The sequence below is a fragment of the Manihot esculenta genome, chromosome 18 (assembly GCF_001659605.2).
Source record: "Manihot esculenta cultivar AM560-2 chromosome 18, M.esculenta_v8, whole genome shotgun sequence".
NCBI classification, from domain to species: domain Eukaryota; kingdom Viridiplantae; phylum Streptophyta; class Magnoliopsida; order Malpighiales; family Euphorbiaceae; genus Manihot; species Manihot esculenta.
The window spans coordinates 10,741,633-10,766,134 of record NC_035178.2 but is presented as its reverse complement, the minus strand read 5'-3'; the positions used below and the strand labels follow the sequence as shown (position 1 = coordinate 10,766,134).

Here is a 24,502-nt window from a genome sequence, read left to right as displayed (position 1 = left end):
ACTAACACATCAGTAAATACATAAATAATTTTCTGCTCATCTTCGACTTTTGGAAAAATTTTAAAAAGAAAAGAATATAAATAGTAGATAATAAACGTATAAAATATTTTGCTTTTATTTATATAGTAGGAAAATAAATTAAGAAAAGAATAAAAATAAAATTATTTTACTGATAGAAAAAATAAAAAGAAATAAGTTCGATTTGATTTTTTTTACCATTTTTTAAAAGTCGAATAAGTTTTAATTTAATAAATATTATTCTTTTAATAATACTTTTTTTAATTTTTTTTGTAATTTTAAAAACCATTTATTATTTTTATATATATTTTGAAATTTTATTTTAATTAAAATACTTAATTTTTGATATTTCAAATATAAAAATAATATTTTATTATTAAAAAAAATAATATTTATTAAACTAGAACTTATTTGATTTTTAATTTAATTAAAAAATTAATTTGAATTTATTTGGATTTCAGTAAAACTATAGGTTCAATTAGATTTATTTCTAGAAACAAAAGGAAGAAAAAAAAATTGTAGCTAATATACAATTCTGTTCTATATATTAAAAAGAAAAAAAAAGAAAAATTTTCAAAGGATAATTTTGTAATTTTAATATATAAAATAGACTTTCTTTCTAAATTTTATATTTTCTCTTTAATTTAAAAAGAAAATAACAAAAAAAATAAAATTTATTTTCTTTCTAATTTTCCTTTTTTTTAAATAAAATAAAAAATAAATTAATTTTTTATTTTTCTCTACTTATTTTGTTTCAGCATTATTTTATTCACATCCAAACGGCTAGTGGTATAGCAGTTGAGCAATGAACTAAAATACAACAATCTATTTTCCTATCATTAATAATAATAATAAAAGAATTTTGCTTAAGAACGGAGCATTAAGCGCCGAGTTGTCTTCCTCTTCCTCTTCTTCTTCCTCTTCTCGTTTCTAGCTTCCTGGTAAAAGGAGATTTCTTCTATTAGCATTTATCCCTTTTTTTTGCTTTGCTTTTTTTTTTTTTCTTCGCACATGTTGTTTATATTTTAGGCTAGATTTGTTTTTTCTTTTTCATTTTTTTCCCCTTGAAATCTTCAGTGAATGATCTTTCACCTACCTTACGTTACCTTCTGAACTTGTGATTTCTCTCTCTTACAGGCACTTAAAACCAAATTTCTATTTCTCTCTCTCTCTCTCTCTCTCCATTTCTCTCTCAGCTTTGTTTTTCCTTCATTAGTGTTTGTTCATACAGTGCTTCATTTCCTTTGGTCTCAAGCAGAAGAAGCGTTTTCAAGATTTTCTCCCATTTGGGTGTTTTTCTCAGGCTATCTTCTTGCATTTTTCTCATCTGGGTATTTCTTCAAACACTTGAACTGTTAACTTCTTGGTTGTTCTATCTCTGATCTTGGTACCGTTCTGTTGAGCTTCATTTCTTATCTGAACTTTTTGTAAGAACTTGCATTTCTAATCTGGGATTTATTATTTTGTGTTCAGTATTTTATGGGATCTGTGAGTCTTGTATGATTGAGCTAGCATATTATTGGTGATGAGTAATTCCAAATCAGAGTCTCCTGATTGTTGCTACACAGTATCTCCTTCTTCTATAGCTTCAACTGAACTGAAGCTATATCAAGCTTTCATCTTCTCTGTGCCTATTTTTTTCACTTTCGTTCTCCTTTTCTTGTTCTACTTGTTCTATCTTCGCCGTAGAAGAGTCGATTGGGCCTCTCTTCGAATGCGAGCTAATTTACGAGACAGCAATGATATCTTTAGAGTAAGATCTTGCCCTTCAATGGGTTTTTCTCAAATTATTTGATCTTTTCAGTCTTATACATGTACTTATTCATGTGTCTAAGTGCTCAATATTCCATTTTAATTCCTTGTGATTTAGCAGGCTGAATTGGGCTTGAAGAAGGAGCTGAGGGAGATGTTGCCCATTATAGTGTATAAGGAGAGCTTTTCTGTCAAAGACACACAGTGAGAGAGCTTCCTTTGACTAAATCTATTTTATTGTTTCTAAATTATTTATATGTTTATTTGCTTATTTATTATTTTACAAGGCATATTGTGTGTTTATTAGATATGAGAAGTTAAAAATTTCTGTTGCTGTTTTCTATACTTAACCTCCATAATCAAAATATATAATTTATTTGATCACTTTATGACAATGGCCAAAAATATGTTCAAGCTTTGTTGAAAAAAGGAGGAACCCTTCACTTATTATAAATTCTTAGTAGGATCAGCTACATTTTTTTAAAAAAAAATTTGATTTGAAGTTAATTAAGTACACTAGGCATTTTAAGGTCCCTTCATGTGACTTTCCTCCAACAATGAGGAAGGATATTGGAGAGCAACCCGATTAAAGCGGAGTTGACAGCGCTTTGACGACGAAAGCTGTCAAAACTCTATCCTGGAAATATTTATTTATTTGTTTATATGTTTTACAATTGTAAAAATATGTACAAAATCAATGCAGATGGAGTATTTATGGCAACTGTGCTACTTAGCTTCTAACGGTTTCATTTATTAGGTTTTGCATCGAGTATTATTTATTTCATTTATATTTCACTGGGAAGAAAGCCACTGATGATTTGTGCTACGTCCTAACAACTTAGTTGATTAGAGTTAAGAAAAAGACATGAATGCCTAAATGGTAGAGAGCGTTATTGTCAGTGGCTGGTGAGGAATCATGTCTGGTATCTTGGGATCAATTTCCTCTATATCACTGCCATACAGGACCAATCAGAAACTACTTTAATCTGGTTAACTAAAAAAGCAGTTCAATTAGTGATCCTGTTATCTTCAAGATTGTTTCTCTTCACTAATATTGAGGGAGAATTGATATCCCGGGATTCCTATAAGGATAAATAACTTCTAATGTTTTACATTATTTGGTTTATTTGGACCCTATGTGTACATTTCTTATCAGAACCATTATTTATGATAAGATTATGAAATATGCTGATCGTGTAGTAGTCTTTCCATGTGCCATAAGATAGCTTGCCCCTGTACAATGACTGCCTCTGGGTGCTTGCAAACATGGGGCATATAGACTCGGGTTGAAGGGCGTAACTAAGTAAAAGCTTCAAGTGTTGTATATTGTGCATCTAAAAGGATGTAGGAAATGTGCCTCATACTTAATATCACTGAAGTTGTCCAAGTTCTTCAATAATGGTTTGTTTTTTTTTTCAGCTTCAATAATGGTTTGTAACTTGCTTCTTTGGCAGCATAACAGCTGGTGGGGGGGTTGGGGGATAATTTTGGTAATCAAATTCAAGGGGCAGGATTTCTCCAGTGTGATAAGTTATGATATCATAAGGGACTAGTTGCTAGTTTTGTCCGATATAAATGTCATGAGAGAGTTCAATGCAATATTTAAAGAAACATAATCCAATCAGAAAGCATGGACTATGTTCATGAAGATCTGAAGTTTATTATCACACTTATAATGATACGATGTTTTTTTCAGTATTAGATGCATTACTTGAATAATTTTCAGGTCTCACTCTAAATGCCAAATACTTTCATTTCTAATCTTTATATCATCTGATGAGGTGCATCTAAGCACGGTCTACATTCATGAAGATGTGAAGGTTATCATCACACCCATAATGATACAATTTTTTTTGTCTGTATTAGATGCATTACTTAAATAATTCGCCGATCTCACTGTAAATGCCAAATACTTTCATTTCTAATCTTTATATCATCTGTTGAGGTGTCATCTTTGTGATTCCAGATGCCCAGTATGCTTAGGGGACTACGAAGCAGAGGATAGGCTTCAACAGATACCTGCATGTGGCCACACATTTCACATGGAGTGCATTGACCAATGGCTTGCCAATCATGTTACCTGTCCTCTCTGCCGCCTTTCTCTCATTGAATCTGCTAAAGTTCCAAGTGCATTACCTAATAATCAAGCAGAAATTGGTCAGGATTCTTCTGCAGCAGGGAATACTGATGAAACATCAGTTCTATCAGGGCCAACAGAGTCTTTTGGTGAATCACAATATTTCAGAGCTGTTCATAACAGCTCTGAGGAAGAGGAAAGAAGATCTGAATGTGCTGATGTGGGGAGAGAATCAGGAGGTGCAAGCAATGAACCTGAAGAGCATGAGAACATCAGAAGACCTTTTGGTAATATGCATTTTTTTATGCACCACAAATAGCATTTTTTTTCTGCTATAGATCTTTTCAAGTTTACATCCAGTAGTATTTTGATCAATTTCATTAGGGAACATCCTTGCAGTTCATAAAATAGACGCCAGAATCATGTCTTTATATGCATAATTACATTGATACTTAATGAGCGTATGTCTTAACTTTTAGATACGACTGATAGTCAATAAATATCTAATAACGGAACCAACTTGTTTGGTAAATCTATCAAACAACTGCATTTGTATCAATTATAAGATAAGAGTTTTTTTTTTCTTATTAGCTAGCAGATAATTGGATTTTATTTTGGGAGAATTATTATACATCCCTGAGTTTTTTGGGAAATTCATTAATACGTCCTTATAATTCTTGAGTCCAATTAAAAGGTTCCTTACTGTTTTGAAATACAACTATTTAGTCTTTATGTTATTATTTCTGTTAGTCAAAAGGCTAAATAACTTATAATAATAAAACGTGAAGGACTTTCTAGTAGTTTGTTTAAAATGTTAAAGATTAAATTCAAAATGACATTTGTGACGTTTATTGAATACCTAACAGAATCAGTCAATATATACTAGAAGAACTAAATAGTTGCATTTCAAAATAGTAAGGGACCTTCTAATTGAATTTAGTAATTATAAGGATAAACTAATGAATTTCTTAAAGACTCATGGACCTAATAGTGATTCTCCCTTTTATTTTTTATTTAGACTATTTATCCTTTTAAAATATATTATTTTCAATTTTTTTCCATATCAACAGATTATGTATAAAAAAACAGATATGTAAAATATTAGGCCAAATATATTAATTTTGCCCCTGACTTTAATAGAAAAGAAATCAGTTGACAAGTGTAACTATTAAACTCTTGAGCTATATATGTAGTATTTTACATATTGATAGTAATAACTCTACATGCTTTTACCAAATCATAAGAAATATTAATCAGCCATTAGTAAACATCTATCAATTTTTAGCTATCAGTTGTATCTCATAGTTAAACTAAATAGGGTCTTAATAATGTTAAGATGGTTTATATGGAGAATCCTTGTAGATTAATCACAATGGTTGATGTGTTACTATTTTGTAAAGACAATTTTAAGTAGTTGAAATTCTTTTGTTGATACCTGTTTTGACTGTTGGCAGTTGAATCCCAAGCATGAACTCAGACAGTGGAGCCAAAACTGTGTTCACCAACCAACCCATCTTTTATCCTGCTAAGTGTGAAGAAGTTTTCCATAAAACCTTCCAAAAGATGAGATGTTCACATTCCAGTTGCAGTTGTGAGGTCCTTGGAGAAGGGGGAATAATCATATTCAACTGGATGACACATTTGGAGACATTGGTATGAGAGAATCAATCTTTGATGAGGATTTCATTTATGTCTCAGTGCTAATAATATAGAATGGCCATTATTAGGTGCCATTGTATTGCAAATAGTTGCTGTAATTTAGCTGTGGCTTGTGCATGATGTAGGTGAGGAATAGAATTGATAGAGAATGAGAGAAATCAGAGTTTACTGGAAAATGTTGTTTTGACAATTTGGCAGTAGTTGGCTGGTGATAAGAATCCTCTAATGTTTCCTGTTGCACTGTAATTTACAAATGTCGAATAGTTGTGTTTGGAATAATTTATTTTTGCAAGAAAAAATTTAAATAAATTTGTATATAAGTATGTTTAGGACCGAGCAGTATTCGGTTCAAATCGAAAATATTGATTGAGCTGAATTAATTTAAAAATTCAGTTCGATTTTTTATTGATTTCGATTCGGTTAGATTTTTAATTTTAAAATTTTTAGTTATTTTATTTCGGTTCGGATTTGATTAGGAAAAATCAAATTAAATTTATTAGAGATAATAGTGTATTATTTTTAAAAATATAGAGATTAGATTGATTAAAATATTTTAGTTAAATTTTAAAATATTAAAAATAAAACGTAAAAAATAAAAAATTATTAAAAATTTAAATCGATCCAAACGAATAGAATTAAATCAATTCAGTTTGATTTGATTTCTGATTAATATTAATTTAATTTAATTTTTATAAATATTAAAATTTTAAATTTTAATTTATTCAATCTGATTTAATTTATGTATCAGTTTATTTTTTAATTTTAAATAAAAAAAATAATTAAAAAAATAAGTGAATTAAATTCTGGTATAAACGGGAGAATAATGATTTCAAATCATTGAATTCAATATTAGTTGTTTAGTTTTGGACATGCCCACGTGGAAAGCCTTGAATTTTTAAGTCTGAACTAAAAAAATGTTTTTGACATTTTCTATTTAGAGCACTCAGAATAAATTATTTTAAAGAAAATAATTTTTTATTTAAAAAATCATTTTTTATATTTTATTAAAATTTTTATATAAATTTATTAATATATTTTATTTTTTAAATTAAAATTAAATAATAAAAAATAAATTATTTTATTAAAAAATATTTATATAAAAATATTTTTTTCTAAAAAATATTTTTTAAATATAAATTATTTTTAATAAATAAATAGTCTAAAATGAAATTTATTTTTATTTCAAAATATTGATGCACTCAGTTTATCACGTGTTTGTCAATCGATATATCTTTTTCTCTCCCTTACCCATTTCCCCTCTCTCTCCCTTAGTTAGGCAGATCCATTTTCTTCTTATTTGAAATATAAATTTCACAAAAGTCTCATTCAATTTTTTTCTATTAATTTTAATGTTTGGAATAAAATAATTCATTTTATTTTTTAAATAACAAAAAAAATTATTTTAAAAAAATGAAACCATATATGATTTTAAAAGATTTATTTGAATTTTTTTTATAAAATGAATTATATAAAAAAGAGTTTATGACAAGAAAATCTCAAATTTAAATTATTTAAATTAAATACAAACTGGAGCCAAGGAACTAGGGTACCTTCAAACGTTTTTTAAAAATATTTTGATGAATATATAAAATTAGTTTTAGTAACTATTGTTTTAATATTTATATTAATTCACTAAATATTTATAAAAAATAAATAACTGAAATAAATTTTTATTTTTTTATTAATTTGTCACTATTTTTTTATAGTCGTAATAATTTTGTTTACTATTTTGGTGTAAATTTAAATTTTAAAAGTATTTGGATATTATTCTCTAATTTTTATTTTAAAAAAAATATTTATATTATTTATTAATTTATATTATAACTATTAGAATTTATTTTTATTTTTATTTTTTTTAATATGAAATGAAGTAACGGGATTCAAATTTGAGTCTGTGAGTTATATTTATTTTTCAATTTTAAATATATGAGTTTTGTATTGGATTTAACATAAAACTTTGATATTGATTAGCACTGTGCATTATGTTTTCTTTCTCGAATCAAATAAAAAAATCATATTAAATTAAATTAAAATTAAAAAAAAATGATAGCGTAAACATTCAATCATACTAATCTAATTTATTTAGTTATCTAATTTTAATTCTAATTTTTTATCTGAAATCGTACTAAAAAATTAATATATATAATTTAATAAAATTAAAAATAAAATAAATTAAAATAATTATGACTATTTAAAAAAATATTATTTAATTAAACATTATATATATTAGAGATTAAAATGTGCATGGAACCCGTTTAGGATTTATGAGTGCGATCAACAAATTCAAATAAATGATCAGCTCATAGACCAAAGGGTCTAACACTAACTTGAACCAATACTGACTAACCTGAGAGGGAGGAGAAAGCATTAAATACCCCCCAGACAGTCTCACCATAAATTTTGGAGGAAGATTTCTGATATGTTTTGGTTACATTAGCTTAATCGATTCAGTATTAAATGCCCGAATACTTCTAGTTGTATTGACTGCCATAGAATTTGAAACATATGGCTTGAAAGATCTCTTGCTATTGTAATAAAAAAACCATAAAACAAACCAACTGAAATCTAAAAAAATAACTCTTTTATCTAATCAAACAAAAATAATCAGAAAGAAGAAAATTAGATTTAAAGTACATAACAAACTATCAGATTTTAGTTGACATACAAATTTTTACTATATAGGTTAATAGCAGGCTGTACAGATCAAGCAACACCGACGAAGGCGATGGAGATGTACTATTCGGCGATCTAATTGTGTCTTTATCTACGAGTTATCGCTATGCCTTACTTTACCGAAGAAGGGGTGAAGGTGGTGGGGATATACTCTTCAGCGATCCAATTGCACATTCTCTGGGAGTCATTGGCATGCCTCCCTTTGCCGGAAAAAAGGTGAAGGTGGTGGGATGTACTCTTCGACGATCTAGTTGTATCTTTCTCTGCGAGTTATCGTCATGTCTCCTGCATCTAAAGAAGAGGATAACATGTGTAGGAAACTGTGAGCCTCCTAACCTGTATGCAAGGAGAGAACCACAATAAAAACCACATGATAGAAAAGAAAAATAAATTGAAGAATTCCTTTTATATAACTATATATCTACAAAAAGAGATAAAATAGAAAAAATAAAATATCAAAAGAAACCATTTGAAAGTGGAGAAGGAGACTCATCCTCCAGTTGAAGAGAACGGGGACGTTCCCTATCTAGACGAGGCAAGAAAAATCAATGTGGCAAATTGAGAGTGATGAATTAAAAAAAAAATCTCTTTAAAGTACAGAGAGGATAATATATTTTTTTTCTTTCTCTATGCATGAAAATATAAATTAAAAATATAAAAATCTCATCTATAAAATATTGTAAGTAATTTTAAAGTTTCAAAAATAATTTTAATTGGAATTTTAGATTTCAATAAATAAATCAATTAAAAAATAATAGCTAAATCTTCTGACTATTTCCTCCCTTGCCCTCTAACTATGTGTCCATTAAAAAAAAAATTGCGGCGATTCACTTTTAGATAACATACTAGTTAATTATTGTTATTTATATTTTTTATTATTATTGTTTGATTATATACAATTAATGAATTAAATAAAGAAAAAAGTGTCATAAATAAATATTTTTAAATAATTAATAAATTTAAATTACTAATAAAAAATTAGACAAAAGGTTTATTTTAACTTTTTTACATATGAGTCCATTGTCATATAACAATTATTAAAATAAATTAAATAACTCCTTCAAATTTTTTAAAATACATCAAATAGCACTCAAATTTTAAAAATTAAATAAAAATATTACAAATAAGCCCCTCCAATTTATATATTTCCTTTATATAATATCTCATATATTTATGATTAACATTTTTTTTATAAAGTCTATGAAATTATGTTGTTTACTCACTTATCAACAAAATAATTAGAATAAAATTTTATTAAATTAATTTTTAAAATTTAAAAAATTTATTTGATCTATTAATACATATGTTATACTAAAAAAATAATCAATATATGATTAATTTTACTTTTTTGCTGATAAATGATTGATAATATATAAATAATTTATAATTAATTATTCGATAAATCATAATTTCAAATTGATGTGTTTAATTTATTAATTTCAATCTAAATATATTTTTATAAAAAATTACAATTTAACGTTTCAAAGTAGAACTTTTCGTCTCTGCCCCCTCACTTCTCTCTCTCTCTCTCCCCATCTGCGGGCTTGACTCATAGCCTCAATGCTCTGAGAAAGTTTCACAGGTAATGATTCCTTCCAAGAAACGTATCTAATTGATCTGTTTGAAAGTTATTCTTTTAGTTAATTTGCACATCATCTACATGTTTTGATCTTTCTCTCCACTTCCTTCTCTCCAAACAGAATTTTGATTCCCATTCTTTATTTTGACACGAAACTCTCAGTTGCTTAGCTCGATCTTCCACTTCAGTGGATAATTTTATTGGGATTTCCCCAAAATTTGTACTTTTTGGATTGTTTCCTTTGCAAGTCAATTTTTCATTTAATATTGTAGATTGTGCTTTTGGGTTGTTGGCAGCTAAGATTTTTGATCGAAAACCCTAAATTTCTTATGAGATGTTGTCTTTTGAATGCACATAAGCTATTTGGCTTTGAATACGGTTTTAATTCGACTCTTACAGGTTCTGCTAGTAAGATTTAACTTGTTAATGCGGCTGGACTTGAAGAAAGGTATGACGGATTTCTTTCTCGATTTTGAATATTTAGCTGAAGGACTCTGCTGGTATTTGTTGGAAGCTTTTGACTTTGCTGTTGAAGAATTGATTGCTTTTTGTCTGATTTTCGCATCTTCTATTGAGGGATTTATTGGGTTTCTGTTCTTTCAAATCTTGGTCTCCTAATTCTTGTCTTATGCTCTTCTTCTGGTTGGTATTGACCTGAAACCTGGTAGAAAAGAAGAATTAGAAAGTTTAGTTCTTTAGTGGTTTGTAGATAAATTATTGATGTGAAACTTTCTGAACTAGTTATTAGCAAGATGGATTCAATTCAGAATACTGTTCATTATTGTTGTGTATATAAGGGTAACCGGACCATGTATGTGTATAGTGGGGGTGATCATGAGATTGAGAATTTGGCGGCATTGTCTTTGAAAAGAATTCCTGAATATCACAAGTGGTATTTTGAGACAATTGGTAAGAGGACTTTTGGGTTTTTGATAGAAGATGGTTATGTTTATTTCACAATTGTTGATGAAGGTCTTGGAAACCCAGCTGTACTTCAGTTTCTAGAGCATGTGAGAGATGAGTTTAAGCAGGTAGCTAGAAAGGGTTCAAGAGGAAGCTTTTCAGGTTTTAGCTCAATCAACATACAAGAACAACTAGTGCCTGTTGTTCGCCGCCTTATAACTTCATTGGAACATGTATCTCAACATGATTGGAATGCTGAGACTTCTTCATCTGATAATATGGGTCTCTCTCCATCACCAAGTGATGCAAATGCGCAAATTGAAATTCTTACATCTACTAAAGCGCCTTTGTTGGCAAAATCTAACAAGCAAGAGAAGAAGAAAGCAAAGGATCATGTGATTGTAATGAGAGATATTGAGTTGGAAGAGCATAGGAAATCTACAGATAGAGGAGTTAAAATTGATTCAATTTCATTGGATTCTAACACCCAAGGGGGAGTAGCATCTCCAATTTCATTACAAAAGGATTTGGGTTCAATCAGGATTCGGTCGAGCTCTCAAAGTATCCGGAAGAAGTGGTGGCGCCAAGTGAGGATTGTTCTTGCTATTGATGCTGCTGTTTGCTTGATACTATTCATAATTTGGGTGTCAATCTGTGGTGGTTTTGGGTGCACCCGTTGATTGTGAAATTGGAGCCAGAGATTCACCTTCTTACTTTATAAAGTGCCTGTCCAAGTACATATGAACTCGTTCGTGTCAGGTAATCAATCGTGGAAGTATGGGCGTGAAATTACATGGTGGTATCAAATTTACAAATTCTCTATTCAGTTCAATAGTTTTTATGGTATATATGAATCAGTTCATGTCAGGTAATCGGTTGTGGAGGTACGGGTGTGAAATTACATTGTGGAATCAAATTTACAAGCTCTCTACATAGTTCAATAGTTTTTATGGCATATACATGAGAATTTTATAATGGAGCATGATGCTACTATGTCTATGTTGCATGTGTTTGTGCTTTGTTTGTACCTATAGATATACATGATGTATATCTAAATGTTTTAATCCTAGCCTGTTTTCCATTTCATGTATAAAAATTATGCTGCATTGAAGCATCATTTGTGCTGCTGATGTCTGCCAAAATTTTCTTCAGCAAAATGGCATCATGCTTTTGTTTTTTAACCTTTACCATTTTCTTCCTCAACAAATTTGTTGCCTGATGATATGAGATGTCATTTGCACCATTAAATCTCACTCAGCCTATACTGAATTCATATACACCTCGTTGGTGTATCAATCTTTTCTTTTTGTAAGGTATCAATCTTTTTAGATAATGGGTTAGCCTGGTTGGTCTTCCAGCAGTAGGTGAGATTTTGATATTGACTTTTTCTATGGCCTTGACATTTTGTGAGATGGCCAAGTCAATTGACACTTAGAATAGGACTTGGTACTATGGTTGGGAAATGGAAACATTATACACCTCGTCTCTCAAAATAATGCAGCCATGTATTGCTTAAGAAGAAAGGTTGAATACTGAAAGTTACAATTAGACCCTTGTATTTTTCAGATAAAGTCAATTAAGTTTGCAAAAGAAGCCATATTAGTAAAGGAGAAAATAACAATAAAAACATGAACATTCAACGCGTTTTGTCCATTTGGGTCCCTTTCCTTTTCGTTTCCCTTTTTATTTCATTATTTGGGAGGAGTCGGTTGGTTCATTCCATAAAAAGTTGATTTAAACCTTTAAATGTTGAAATGCAAATGGATAAGTATGAATTGATTGTTGAGCAGTATTTAGATTTTTGTAATTATTTTATATTTGTTGATACAGAATATAAAATAGAGGAAGCCAAGGGAGATATTGAGAAATAGCATAGGGAAAGGAATAAAGGATGAGAAATGCAAGAATGAATGTTAATAGTGACCTTGTCTAAATATGTTTTTTTTATAAATTATTCTTATTTAATTCATAAAATTAAATTTAAAAACGTAATAATATAATTTTTAAATTAGAAAGATCAACTCTTGCATTGCATAATGATGATGCTTAATGCCTAAGCAATATATTTTTTTCTGATTTTTGTAAATAATAATTTTTAGGCAAAGTCAAATTTACTAAGTTTACTCCTAAATTATAGGATAATAATATGAAATATTAAATTTATTTATATATTCAATAAAAATGAAATTATTTGATTTTTTAATGATAATTATTAAAAAATAAAATTTAATCTTAAGGCAAATTTGATATTTTTCCAAAATTTTTTTATCATTTTAATTTTTGAAATCAATACACGTGAAATGTGTATTGAACAACAAAGTGCAAATGGGGCCACATTAATTTAAATTTATAAAACCTGAATGGTAAATTAAAGGAAAAAATTGCACGGCTATTTTTAATTTTTATTTAATATTTTATTACTTGTAATTTTTAACTATCAATAAAGAAAATTTATGTGATTAAATTTTAAAATTTAATAATTCATAATAATAATCATCTTTCATTTATACAAATAGAAAATTTTTATACAGTATTATTCTTAATGTTTAATTATATTTGATGATTTGAATAAGGTTCTGAGTAAACTTATATGAGAAGAGAGTGCTACTCTCCTTTTATTCTCTTTTATTTGCTAGTGACGTCTAATAACCTTGCTGCCACTGAAAGATAAGGACCTTACTGCCACTGGGCCACTTGTCTCTGACATACGAATACGTATATACAAAAGCGTTAGACATCCGTTCCACGCTGAACGGCCATTTAATTTTCCCCCTAACGTGTGCGTGAACAAATCTATTAGATGAATGAGCCGGTTATTTCCTCTCCTGATAAGTCTCTGACCGAGCTGGGGATAAAGAGACTGAAGCCCAAAGAAGCCTGATTTTAAGGTCAAATGATCCGGACCGGCCCATTTAAGAGGCTTCATGAACTTTGGGCTAGAGCCGTCATCGTAGACCCAGTCTGGTGAAATCCAACGATCATCAATATTGATATAAAACAATATTATATTTATTTATAAATTATCATTCGATATCAAAAATTAAATGAAAATACTGTAAAAAGTCAGGTCAAGAAAAATTAAATGACGAGAAGGCTGTGATGCAAAAAGAATACATCTGAACTATGAAAAACAAGAATACAAAAAGCCTAAACTCTCACATGCAGATTTGGAGAGAATGGAATCACCATGAAATCCTTCCCACAAAATGCTTGCATTTTTGGCAAGAGGAGAGAAATCACTCAATTGTCTTCATGGAGAGTATCAAAATACTCTTGTTAAGATACAGCAGTGGCAATTTGGTCATTATCATCATCAGCTCTTGCTACCACTTCAGCCACATTAAGAACCTCTTCTGGCAGAACTACCCTAAAAACAGCATAGTGATGATTCAAGCTTTTCTCTCCCTGTAGTCTGTGAACACTGCCTAGTGCACCAGCATTCGGATTGGGGAAAGCATAAAATATACGCCGAATTCTTTGATGCACAAGTGCCATTGCACACCTTCAAAAAAATAAAATAAAAAGAAAAGATTGTTTTGGTATCAAATGATAAGAGAGTTGAATCTCTAAGATATATATATATATATATATATATATATATATAAAGGCAAAACAAAAGAGAGAAAATAGAGCATCTTAATGCACTAATAACAATTTCCTGGAGGCAAAATCATCCAACAAAGTACGAGACTGACCAACTTATTATAGCAAAAATACTTTGAAAACCCCATTTCAATTACCCTTTCATTTCATGTCATGGACAGTATCTTCAAAAGAATGATTAGAGCCTATTTCAACTGTCTTTGTCGAGGGCACGGACTATGGGGTTAGAATTTAATGAAACATATATGAACAGGAGTAGCATGTGTTTCATAATATGATTAATCGAATCAACTAAGGTCGTTGCTAAATTTTATTTGGCTTGCAAAATGCCTTCAAGGAGAGGCAAAGAAAGATGGGATAACCAAGTAGTTTATGAAGTGATTTTGGCCAAGCAAAAGATGAATAAAGATGGTAACAGATTCCCAAATCAAATAATGAAGTTGATGTAGCATTGCATTTGCAAAGATAAGACTTGGAAGAGACTCCTCGCTAAAGAAATCAAGCAAGGGATAGAAATTTCAATCTGGCAATTGGCAAACTGGAAAGTCTGTAGAATGCAAATTAATTATTGGGAAGAAATGGAAAATCTCAATTCCAACCAATCTGGTTATATAGGTTGCTCTTGACAGCAGGGAAACTTTTGATATTCAGGTGCAGTATCTTACCACCGGAACCTGTTTCCTTGAAGTTGGCCAATGGTTTTAAACATTCTATTTTATTACTTTGTAAGTGTAAGGTTGCCTCTAGATAGACATCTGAAGTTCTGAACAGCCTTACACCAACTTGTTTGATAACAAGGATACAAAATGGTGCGTAACCAGAGTTTGATTTAACATCTCAGCAATCAAACTAATTTGATTTTGGAGGACTAAAACTTAAAAGGTCAATCTGGCAAGGAGTTTTGTTAAGCCTAGAAACCTCAAACAAATGTAAATTATTGAGGGATTTATTTCATTTTTCAACACATGTATTATGTGTTCCTCTGGGATGCCGGATATCTTCATCAATGTGCAGCATGAACTTTCTCCTCTTTTTTTTTCTTCCCCTTAATAAATATGTTTAGATTTGAGTAGAGTCCCTTGGTGACTTTGGCCAATGAAGCAACACCCAGCTAGGATAGCATGAGGCATGACAAAAGGCTACAAACATGCTCATTTGAGTCCGTGTACAGTGGCCAAACTTCCCTCCATACCTCTTTCAAATAGCTTAAGGTTCTAACACTGTTATTATTCCTATCAAACCAAAAAAGGGTTAACCTCCATTTCCCCCAACTCCAACCCCACAACAAAAAAATTTAAAAAAAAAGGAAAAAAGAAAAAACTTAAACAAGCAGTGGTATCCTTGACTAGAATCTAAAGAATGCACTAATGGACAAAAAGAAATTGCAGCCCTATAAGCAGAAGTTTGAATATGATAAAGCAACAGCTAAGTTATTGCATTAATAAACTTACATTGTACATGGCTCCCATACCAGGTAGATGTCATACCCAGTGCACAGATAGGGCCTCACTGATGTTACTTCAGAATCAGCATCCAATTCCTTCCCATCCTCCACCTGAAAAAGGATGACATGAAGTCATCATGCATTTTAACTATATCACAAGAAGAAATGCAATCATACAGTGAATGTGTTAAGGCCACAGAGCTTATGGTTTCTTTAACAATAATAAAATGTATCTTTTGAACATAGAAGAAGAATGACACATTTGAAGGAATTATAAAACCACCAGCTCTTTAGTGGTTTCTTAAACAAAAACCCAGTTCGACAAGGTTTCCCGCAGCAGAAGATAGAATTAACTCACATATGCAAGGTTAATTTTCTGTCTTTTTGCTGGAGAACCTGCACAAGAAGACTGCATATGTTTCACTTCAGAGGACTTCACAGTATGAAGCAAGCCAGGGAATAGCCGCCTATCCCTTTCAGCAGAAGATTCAATAGCAACAATGGCAGCATGTTGTAAAGGATGCAAATAACAGGAACTTCCCATATCCAATTGTTGCCCACACCAATGCCAAGGATTTAAACAAGAAACACCAGCATACAATCTTGCAGGTCCATTATGCAAATTGTTTGGAAACACAGTTAAATGATTTGCGCCACTGGGCTTGGGATTAGAAGCAAATGAGGCTGGCTGTTTAAAGTTGCTATTTTCAATGCCAGTCCTGCTATGCCATGAATAAATTTGATCATGTCCACTTGCAATAATCTGCTGAACTGAGGGATCCACTATAACAGCAGCATTGACCATCTGCAAAGATGTAAAACTGTTGAGTCCAGAGAAAATAGAGAGTAACAAAGAGCATGGCCTACTATAATAAGCAATCAGTGAAATTACGGTGCCAGCAAACACCACTAGACTCTTGAGTGCTTTGAATTTACTATTGTTAGCTGGCAGTTTACTGCAAATCTAAAACTTGAAAAGAGTGCATTGCACTATAAAAAAGTGAAAATTCTGCTTTCAATCCACAAAAAATGTTTATGGATGCTGGACTATTGAAATCATTCAAAACAAACTCACCCAACCTTAACTTGAGCAGTATAAACTACTATATGCCATCTTTCAGTACATAACCTGAATACAGCTTTTAGGTAAGCTATTAGTATACTTCCCTACTTCCCAGCTTGGCAACTTTGGCAGTTAACATTAAATAACCATATTGTATTCCTCATAGAAGTAAATTTAGTAAACAGAGGAAGTAAATAGTTACCAAACCACCACCAGATTTTGCCAAGTCAACAGCCACTTTCATGAAGTTGAAAACCGATTGAGAGTCCTCTTCGCCAAATCCAGTAATGCCGTTAATATTGCTAGAGTTGGAGGAAAAGAAAGAGAAAATCAGGAAAGCTGAAAATATCTCATTTTGATGGATGTATGTGAAAACTTGCTTAAAAAAAAATTAGTGGAAAGGAAGAATACAGGAAGAACCAAATATATGAATGATTTCTATCATCTAAGTAATCTATTGCCAATTCAGAAGCATGGCACACATCATATTAATAAATATCAAAGCCTGTGCTATACAGACTTTAAATACATTGCCAATAATTAACCTGATGCATGGTAATTAGTGTGGGGAGGTGGAAAAAACACTGCAATAGAATATAAGCACACTGCAAATTAGGATGCTAAGATGAATAAGTGAAAATGCAAAAGTGTAGCTAAAAAGGAATAAGACCACAGGGTGACTGGACAACTATTGAAGAAAGTAGAGAGAAGGAAGAATGAGTTTGTTCAGGAAACACATTATAGATGAGGGTTGAGCACGTTGAAGTGGTAGGATAGAAGAGACATTTGGTTGGCGGGGCAGACCTAAGATGATATGCAAGGAAATAGTGAAAAAGGACTCAGTTGATCTTAGATCTTTCTGAAGATGTAGCCCTAATTGGATAGACTCGAGGAAACAGATCCATACAGCAGACCCCAACTATTGGTATTAATCCTTGGTTATGTACAATTGAGTAATTAATTAATATGATGGCTGGATAAAGTATCTTCAGCCTAGAGCATAGTTACCTAAACAAGTAGGATAATGGACACATCTATTATCAATAAACAGCGTAACTCATCTCAAGCCATGCCAACCTAAACCACAACCCTGCTGAAGCTGGCTATATGTATTATTTTTCTTCTATTCTGCTTGGTCTAATGACAAATTTCAAAACAGAAAATTACCCCAAATAATTTCCCCTGTTCTGCAAAAGATGATACAACTGTCAAGCTAGGAGACTTGACCATTATATTCAAACTAATTTGGTCGTCATTTTTTCCCTTAATAACAGTTCCATTGACCACGGATTTCAGAGAAAGCATACACTATGCATCTTTAGAAAGGTTGCCTAATCATTTTGCATTACTTCAGCATCATAAAGGTCTAGCACTACAGCAGGTCATATAGCCGGCACAGAAATTTTTCCAAAAATTAATGACACAGACCCAAATACTCAGAAATTTTATGAATTAATTTTTTTGAGAAGGAAAAAACCAAATAAAGACAAAGACATTTTCAAAACCCTTCCATGTATAACTTAGTAGTTAGTAATCATTAAGTGATAAAGAAACAGGAGAGCAAATGAACATCAGGAAACAATATATGTGTACGGCATAAACTTACTAAGTAGGTGGATGATATGATGTTGGCCACAGTTTGCATTGTTCTTCCCACTCTTCTCTAGATGTTGCAGCCCATTTGCAAACCTGGAAATGGTTGAAATCCATATGGAAAACATCACTGCGTTAATAATATCCAAAGACATTGCTATATGATTAAAACTTTACAAAAAGGGAAACCATTTCAAAGAGGAATAACCAATGCCTAAAACATGAAATTCTCATAGCACAAACATATCCAAAAAACATGAACTTCTGGTGAACATATTTTTCAAATTTGGAAGATTATAGAACTTGGAAATTCCTTTCCCCAACCATCATCATAGATTGACGTCACAACTGAATTAATTTTATTTCATCAAATGATTGACCAAAAGGAAGAAATATTGATTTATATGGTTTGAATGTCCAAGAGATCTGACCAAATAATCACTAATTAGATTTTATGAAGGATGACAAAGGAAAAATTAAAGCACAAAAGAAATGAGTGACTGGAACTCAGAGATTGCCATAAAATAATTCTAGTTAATATTTGAGGAAGATATGGTATTCTAATTGTTAGAAGACCAACAAACATGATGCAAACAGGAAAATCTAGAATTATTTAATCCAATTATTTTGCGTGACAACAAATATATACAGGACATTGGATATCATCGACTTTATAAAAAAAGCCATTAGACATTACTTTGCAGCTTGACCATGAAGAGGAAAGAACTTCACTCCGAATCAAATTGTTTAAGCACAAAATTGGATCAAATAACCACAAGGTTAAGTAATGCATAATGATTGATCAAGTATACCATAAATTTCCTTAAAATCATGAAAAACCAGCTCTCGCAATAAGCAATGCAATATATCTATTTTGCAGGTATTAACACCACAATAACAATTCTTCTAACTGCTTGCTAGTAGTTACAAGTTACAACTAACATTATCCAATAATTTCTAGTGAGCTAATTTGTCCCTTAACTTGGTTGTATCAACAATGTCCCTAAACTTCAATTTGTGTCATAAAATTCCTTTTAATTTGAGTATTATTTAAGTCCTTGTAACCTGCTACCATCGTTTGATAAGTTAACTTATAATAAAATTTCACAACTTGTAGCTTAACTTAAATAATTGTATCACAAGTGCCCCTCAACTTTAAATTGTCACAAAAATTCTAATACTTCAGTTTAGTATATAAATAATGCTTAAAAATAATATAAGATTTGATACATTATTTTACTAATATAAATATAATATTAACCTATATAAAGAAAAAAAAATCAACCATATTAATTTGTGCTTGGATGTAATTAAAATAAAGTAAAATATAATATTGTATACATTAAAACAAAATCAATAGAATAAAATAAGTAATATATCAGCTTAAAATTGAAGTACAAAATTTTAAAAGTATACATTCAAATAAATAGAAAACCAATAAATTGTTTTAAATTTTAAACTATAAATTTTTAAAAGATAAATTATATAATTGTTTTTCATAAAAATTTTAAAGAAAAATAAGATAAATTCAAAATTAGAAACCTTTATTATGAAAATTGAAGTTGAGTGATAATTGCAATACATCAAAGTTTAGGAATGATGAGTGAAATTTAGACACAAGTTAACCTATAAACCGATAATAGTAAATTACAAGGACTAATAATACTCAAATTAAAGTTAGAAAATTTTATTATACAAATTAAAGTTGAGAGACGTCACTGATACAGCCCACTAAATTGAGAGGTAATAGGCGAAATTAATACCATTTCTAGCCCAATACTTCAAAAATTGAATTCAAATAAATAAATAATTCAAAAATCCTTCAAACTCCTCTCTATAATATCATAACTAAATCCACAAAATTAAAATGAGAAAAGCAATGGCAAGATAGATTACTACTAATATATTAAAAGAAACTAAATATTAAGCTTGTTCCCGAATAATATTAATAAGCCCCAATCAAATACGTGTGCAAATTAAAAAGAAAAATAATAGAGGATTATTCCTAAACCTACTTAAATATGCCCTAACCATTCATCACCAATGTGAAGACTGAAGGCAATCATAAATGATTATAAGAAGTTAAAAAATGCACAAATATGTAAAGGGAAAAAAAAAAAAAGAATGACCCACTTTTATGATAAAAGGACTCAACTGGTAAGAATTTATTAGCTCTTGTACATTCTGTGGCATGTTGCTTGACTGGTTATCATTCTCAGAAGCTAGGCAAAGGATCACAGACAACTGAATTTTCCCTGTCACAAAACCATTTACCATGATTATACTAAATAATGTGGCACACGGATAATATGCTTATAAGAATTACGAGAAGGTAAATGAAAAGAAATATTACCCTAGAAATCTAGTAGAAACTTATGATATATAGCATGCTATGAAAAAGCTCTTTATAAATAATATTTGAAAAATAAATGAAATGCTAAGAATCATCCAGCAAACCACTCTCTGCCTAGGAGCAAATTTTTCTAGGTGCAGCTAGAGATATAGGTGAAAATTCAAATGAAACTTAATACTTCAGTTTAATTCATGAGAAATAATAACTTTTTCACAAATATATCATCCAAACAATAAAGTGAGTATATGCTTTGTGCTGCATTGCTGTTATACTTCCATTGCTAACCAACTGATTTGATTATCATTACTTATTTATATCAACTGTAAATATCTGAAGGCACCAACACGTACTAAATACAACTGCAAAATTCTTTCATGCAATTTGATACTAGATTTTCAACTTCTTTTCGAATTTCACTGGCAATCAAGCAAGCATAATTTCCAAAAATAAGAAAGCATATAATACTTAAATGTCAAATCAATGATTAGGAACTTGTTTGGTATAAATAAGGTCCATAACTTTTTTATAGAAGTCATCTATGAGTCCACATTTGACAAGCTTGTTTTGAAATAAATTCATATGGAGTTTCACATTATTAATTCAATGGATTACACATTGTGTTTGTGCCAAATTCAGCTAGAAATGGTAGATTTTGCAAAATGGAATTAATAATTAAAATACCAAACATAGGAAGGAATTCATTTACAAATAAATTCTATTAATGAAATGCACTTGGAAGTTGGAAATAAATCCAATTTCATATATATTAACTCGAAAGATATTGTAGACTTCAACAACAATAAGAGTAGTTCAAAACAAATTTACAAGTATAAGATACATTCATACACTCACCGCTTTCATCATGTCTCTTCTGTATACGCTTCACATGGCGCATATCTTCAAGTGGAGCTATCTGATTTAACAGCCTAATTTCAACAAAATCCACAAATTCCACCACACCAATTTCAACATCCAGAAACCAAAAAATACGAATTTTTCAAGTTTGAATAAAAAAAAACAAAATAAGAGTATCTTTACAAATGCTAAATATCATAGACAAGAGCTTAACCTTATAAGAGCATTTGCAAGTTTTGGCTCAATCACTGAGGCAAAAGCATTCACTGCATATTGTTCAAAATATGAAATTAAAAACAAGAAGTGTGCACAGATTTAGTAACTAGAAAAAGGAGTAAATTTGGTATTCACCAGTGGGTTGCTCTTTAGGTGATATGGGACGCTTGTCAGGGATGTGGATAATTTTCCACACCTCTGTTTTCTCATTTGTCATTGCTTGCTTCCTCTAATACTGGATAAAAGAATGAGATTCCTTAGAAAATTTTTCTTTCCAGATGTTAGGGTTTCGAAATTGCTAAGAGGTTTATTTCAAAATTGAAAGCCCTTGATTTTACTGAGTTTAAATTTTTACTAGAGTATCATCATGGTAATATATTAGGGGTGTAATCAAATCAAGCTGAGCCAAGCTTTGGGATGTTCAGGCTTGTTTACTAAAAAAAATTTGAAGCTCAAGCTTGAGCTCAGTTACAGAAGAATTAACTATACTGCCATACTCACAAAAGAATTTGGTCATTCATGGGGTTTCAACTTAATCACAAAAGCAGCACAAATGAATAAAGTAACTCTAATATGTAGGTTGAGGAGAGCAATGACCTCAACCATTTCAAGGCTCTCACAGCATTCAAGGACACACGCCCAGTGACCAGTAACACTATCAAGCCTCAGAATGTAAGAGAAAACGTGCATAAACAGTAGCATGGATCTGGCCATTCCAAGATATTTTAGCATGTCACATATATACCAAAATGGTAAACAGCATTATCCTTTACAAATATGAAGCTTTAATTCAACCACAATGTAAATATCAAACCAGAACTTATTGTGAAAGATGTAACAACAACAAAGATTCAGAACTATACCCACGCCGAAGGAAAGTTTTGAGGCTGAGCAGAGGGAGCAAAAGGGTCAGTGAGGGCGATGACGCGGTTGGGTGCGGAGTGGCACTGGAAAGACTCGGTGAAAGGTTGTCTGTGCTTTTCCGGTTCTAATACACGGCCTCCGATTGCTTTGCCGGTTCTGCTACGCCGCTGGGTGCTTCGTCTTTGCTTTCACGGAACAACCCGAATCGGTGAATGCAGGTGGGTTTTCTAATTTTTGGGGAGATGATGAGGAAATGGTGGAATATTGATGGAGAAGAGGAGGAGCTGTAACAACGATGAAGGGGAGGACAATGGAGTGGGTTTCAGAGGATAAGCCAACGGAGAGAGGAGACGGGTCTATGAGAAATCGATGGAGGTGAAAACGATGGGAGAAGGAGCAAGGTGTGGTGAAGAAGAAGATGGGAGAACTGGATGTTGAACTTGAAGAAAGCGGTTAAGGGAGAGGCGAGATTCTGTGGGGTTGTGGCTCTGGTGATTGAAGGGGCAGAGGTCGAGGGAGGAGGTGGTTTTCGATGGGTCTTGGTGGAGGAAGGGATTCAGAAACGGTAGGCTTATCCGCGTTTTGAGGGAGAAGAGGAAAGTAATCTTAAACCTTTATACTTAAATAAATCCAATTTAAAACTTTTTACTAATTAAATGGGACCCGACTCTTTTGCCGCTTTTAAGAAAATAGTGTTTTCTAATGTTGTTTTTTAAGTCTATGTCAGAGGCTCGTGCTGTCAATAAAATTCATAAATTATTTTTTTCAATTTAAAGTTTTCATGTCATTGATCCTTTGAATTCAATTTGTTCAGAACCCTACTTTTATTATATTTATTGATAACTTTTATTATTATAATATATTGGATATCTTTTATTAATATTGTCCCCCCAGTTGAAACATATTTTGATCAGTCAATTAAATAATTTCGAACCGATTGGGATGAGAAATTTCAAGTCTTAACTTTTGATTTGGATACCTATAACATTACTCAATACATTTCTTACCCTCACTCACCAAATAAAATGGTTATGCGGAAAAAATATCGCCATATTTTTAAAATTGGTCAAACATTATTACATCATTTTTCTATTCTTACCTACTTTTGGATCAATGACTTTGAAATTACCGTTTATCTCATTAATTGTTTTCCCACTCTATGACTGAATCATCACACTCCTTATGAGATTTTGTTTACCATCAAACCTAATTATAGTATTTTTTTTGTCTTTGGTTGTTTATGTTATCTTTGGTTATATCCATATTCAAAGAGTAAATTGGAATTTCTGTCAAAACTATGTGTTTTCTTGGGTTATAATCGTACTCATAAGGGTTACAAATGCTTTGATCATTCATTGATTAAGTTTTTTTTTTTTTTTTATCTCTCATCATGTTTTTCTTTTTATGAAATTGTTTTCCATTTTCAGGCACAAGGTAATGCGACTTCCACTTCTAAATCCATGGCTGACTCCTTATTGATAATCAGTTTGCCCTTACCCGTGCCCACGCATGCCTTATCCGTGCCTATGCCTGACTTACTTGTACCTACGCCTACCTTACTCGTGCCCATAGCTAACATACCATAATCAGAATCACCTCCTTCCACTTTGGATACTACTCCATCCTCTCCATCTTCTCTAAGCATCCATACCATCATCCTCTCTGCCATCTGGGTCAGCAACATCTGCTTCTCATGGCAAAGACCTTAGTTTACTTATTGAATTTGATGTATTCACTTCTCCTGACCATGGCTCTGTTCCTGTTAGGAGCCAACCTTCTTCCTCATCTGATCATGCTTATCCCATGGTGATATGAGCACAAACTGGTAATCTCAAGCCGAAGCATATTCA

General features: G+C 31.1%; 3 protein-coding genes across 8 annotated transcripts; 2 read left to right on the top strand and 1 right to left on the bottom strand.

The window, feature by feature from the left end:
- The first annotated feature begins 829 nt into the window (after positions 1-829).
- Positions 830-5,785, top strand: LOC110606042 (RING-H2 finger protein ATL7). 4 transcript variants are annotated; one of them, XM_043952906.1, is made up of 5 exons: positions 830-959; positions 1,156-1,771; positions 1,889-1,974; positions 3,737-4,134; positions 5,302-5,785. In XM_043952906.1, the coding sequence occupies exons 2-5, from the start codon at positions 1,544-1,546 to the stop codon at positions 5,316-5,318; spliced, it is 729 nt and encodes a 242-aa protein (XP_043808841.1). In that variant the 5' UTR covers positions 830-959; positions 1,156-1,543; the 3' UTR covers positions 5,319-5,785. The 4 variants fall into 4 exon arrangements, with proteins under 4 accessions (XP_043808841.1, XP_021600466.1, XP_021600464.1 ...); XM_021744774.2 differs by having other exon boundaries at positions 856-1,349; positions 1,492-1,771; XM_021744772.2 differs by having other exon boundaries at positions 857-1,771.
- A 3,872-nt stretch (positions 5,786-9,657) lies between these two features.
- Positions 9,658-11,788, top strand: LOC110607004 (phytolongin Phyl1.1). Its single transcript, XM_021746045.2, has 2 exons — positions 9,658-9,761; positions 10,158-11,788. Exon 2 carries the CDS (start codon positions 10,511-10,513, stop codon positions 11,339-11,341), a length of 831 nt encoding a protein of 276 aa, XP_021601737.1. The 5' UTR covers positions 9,658-9,761; positions 10,158-10,510; the 3' UTR covers positions 11,342-11,788.
- Positions 11,789-13,648: 1,860 nt separating this feature from the next.
- On the bottom strand, positions 13,649-23,250 carry LOC110607008 (tRNA-specific adenosine deaminase TAD3). 3 transcript variants are annotated; one of them, XM_021746050.2, is made up of 10 exons: positions 22,652-23,250; positions 21,924-22,023; positions 21,787-21,838; positions 21,570-21,643; positions 20,498-20,619; positions 18,378-18,460; positions 16,974-17,073; positions 16,067-16,513; positions 15,716-15,819; positions 13,649-14,163 (listed from the first exon to the last, which is right to left on the bottom strand). In XM_021746050.2, the coding sequence occupies exons 2-10, from the start codon at positions 22,003-22,005 to the stop codon at positions 13,938-13,940; spliced, it is 1,290 nt and encodes a 429-aa protein (XP_021601742.1). In that variant the 5' UTR covers positions 22,006-22,023; positions 22,652-23,250; the 3' UTR covers positions 13,649-13,937. The 3 variants fall into 3 exon arrangements, with proteins under 3 accessions (XP_021601742.1, XP_043809197.1, XP_021601743.1); XM_043953262.1 differs by lacking the exon at positions 21,924-22,023; XM_021746051.2 differs by lacking the exons at positions 21,787-21,838; positions 21,924-22,023.
- Between the last annotated feature and the right edge of the window lie 1,252 nt (positions 23,251-24,502).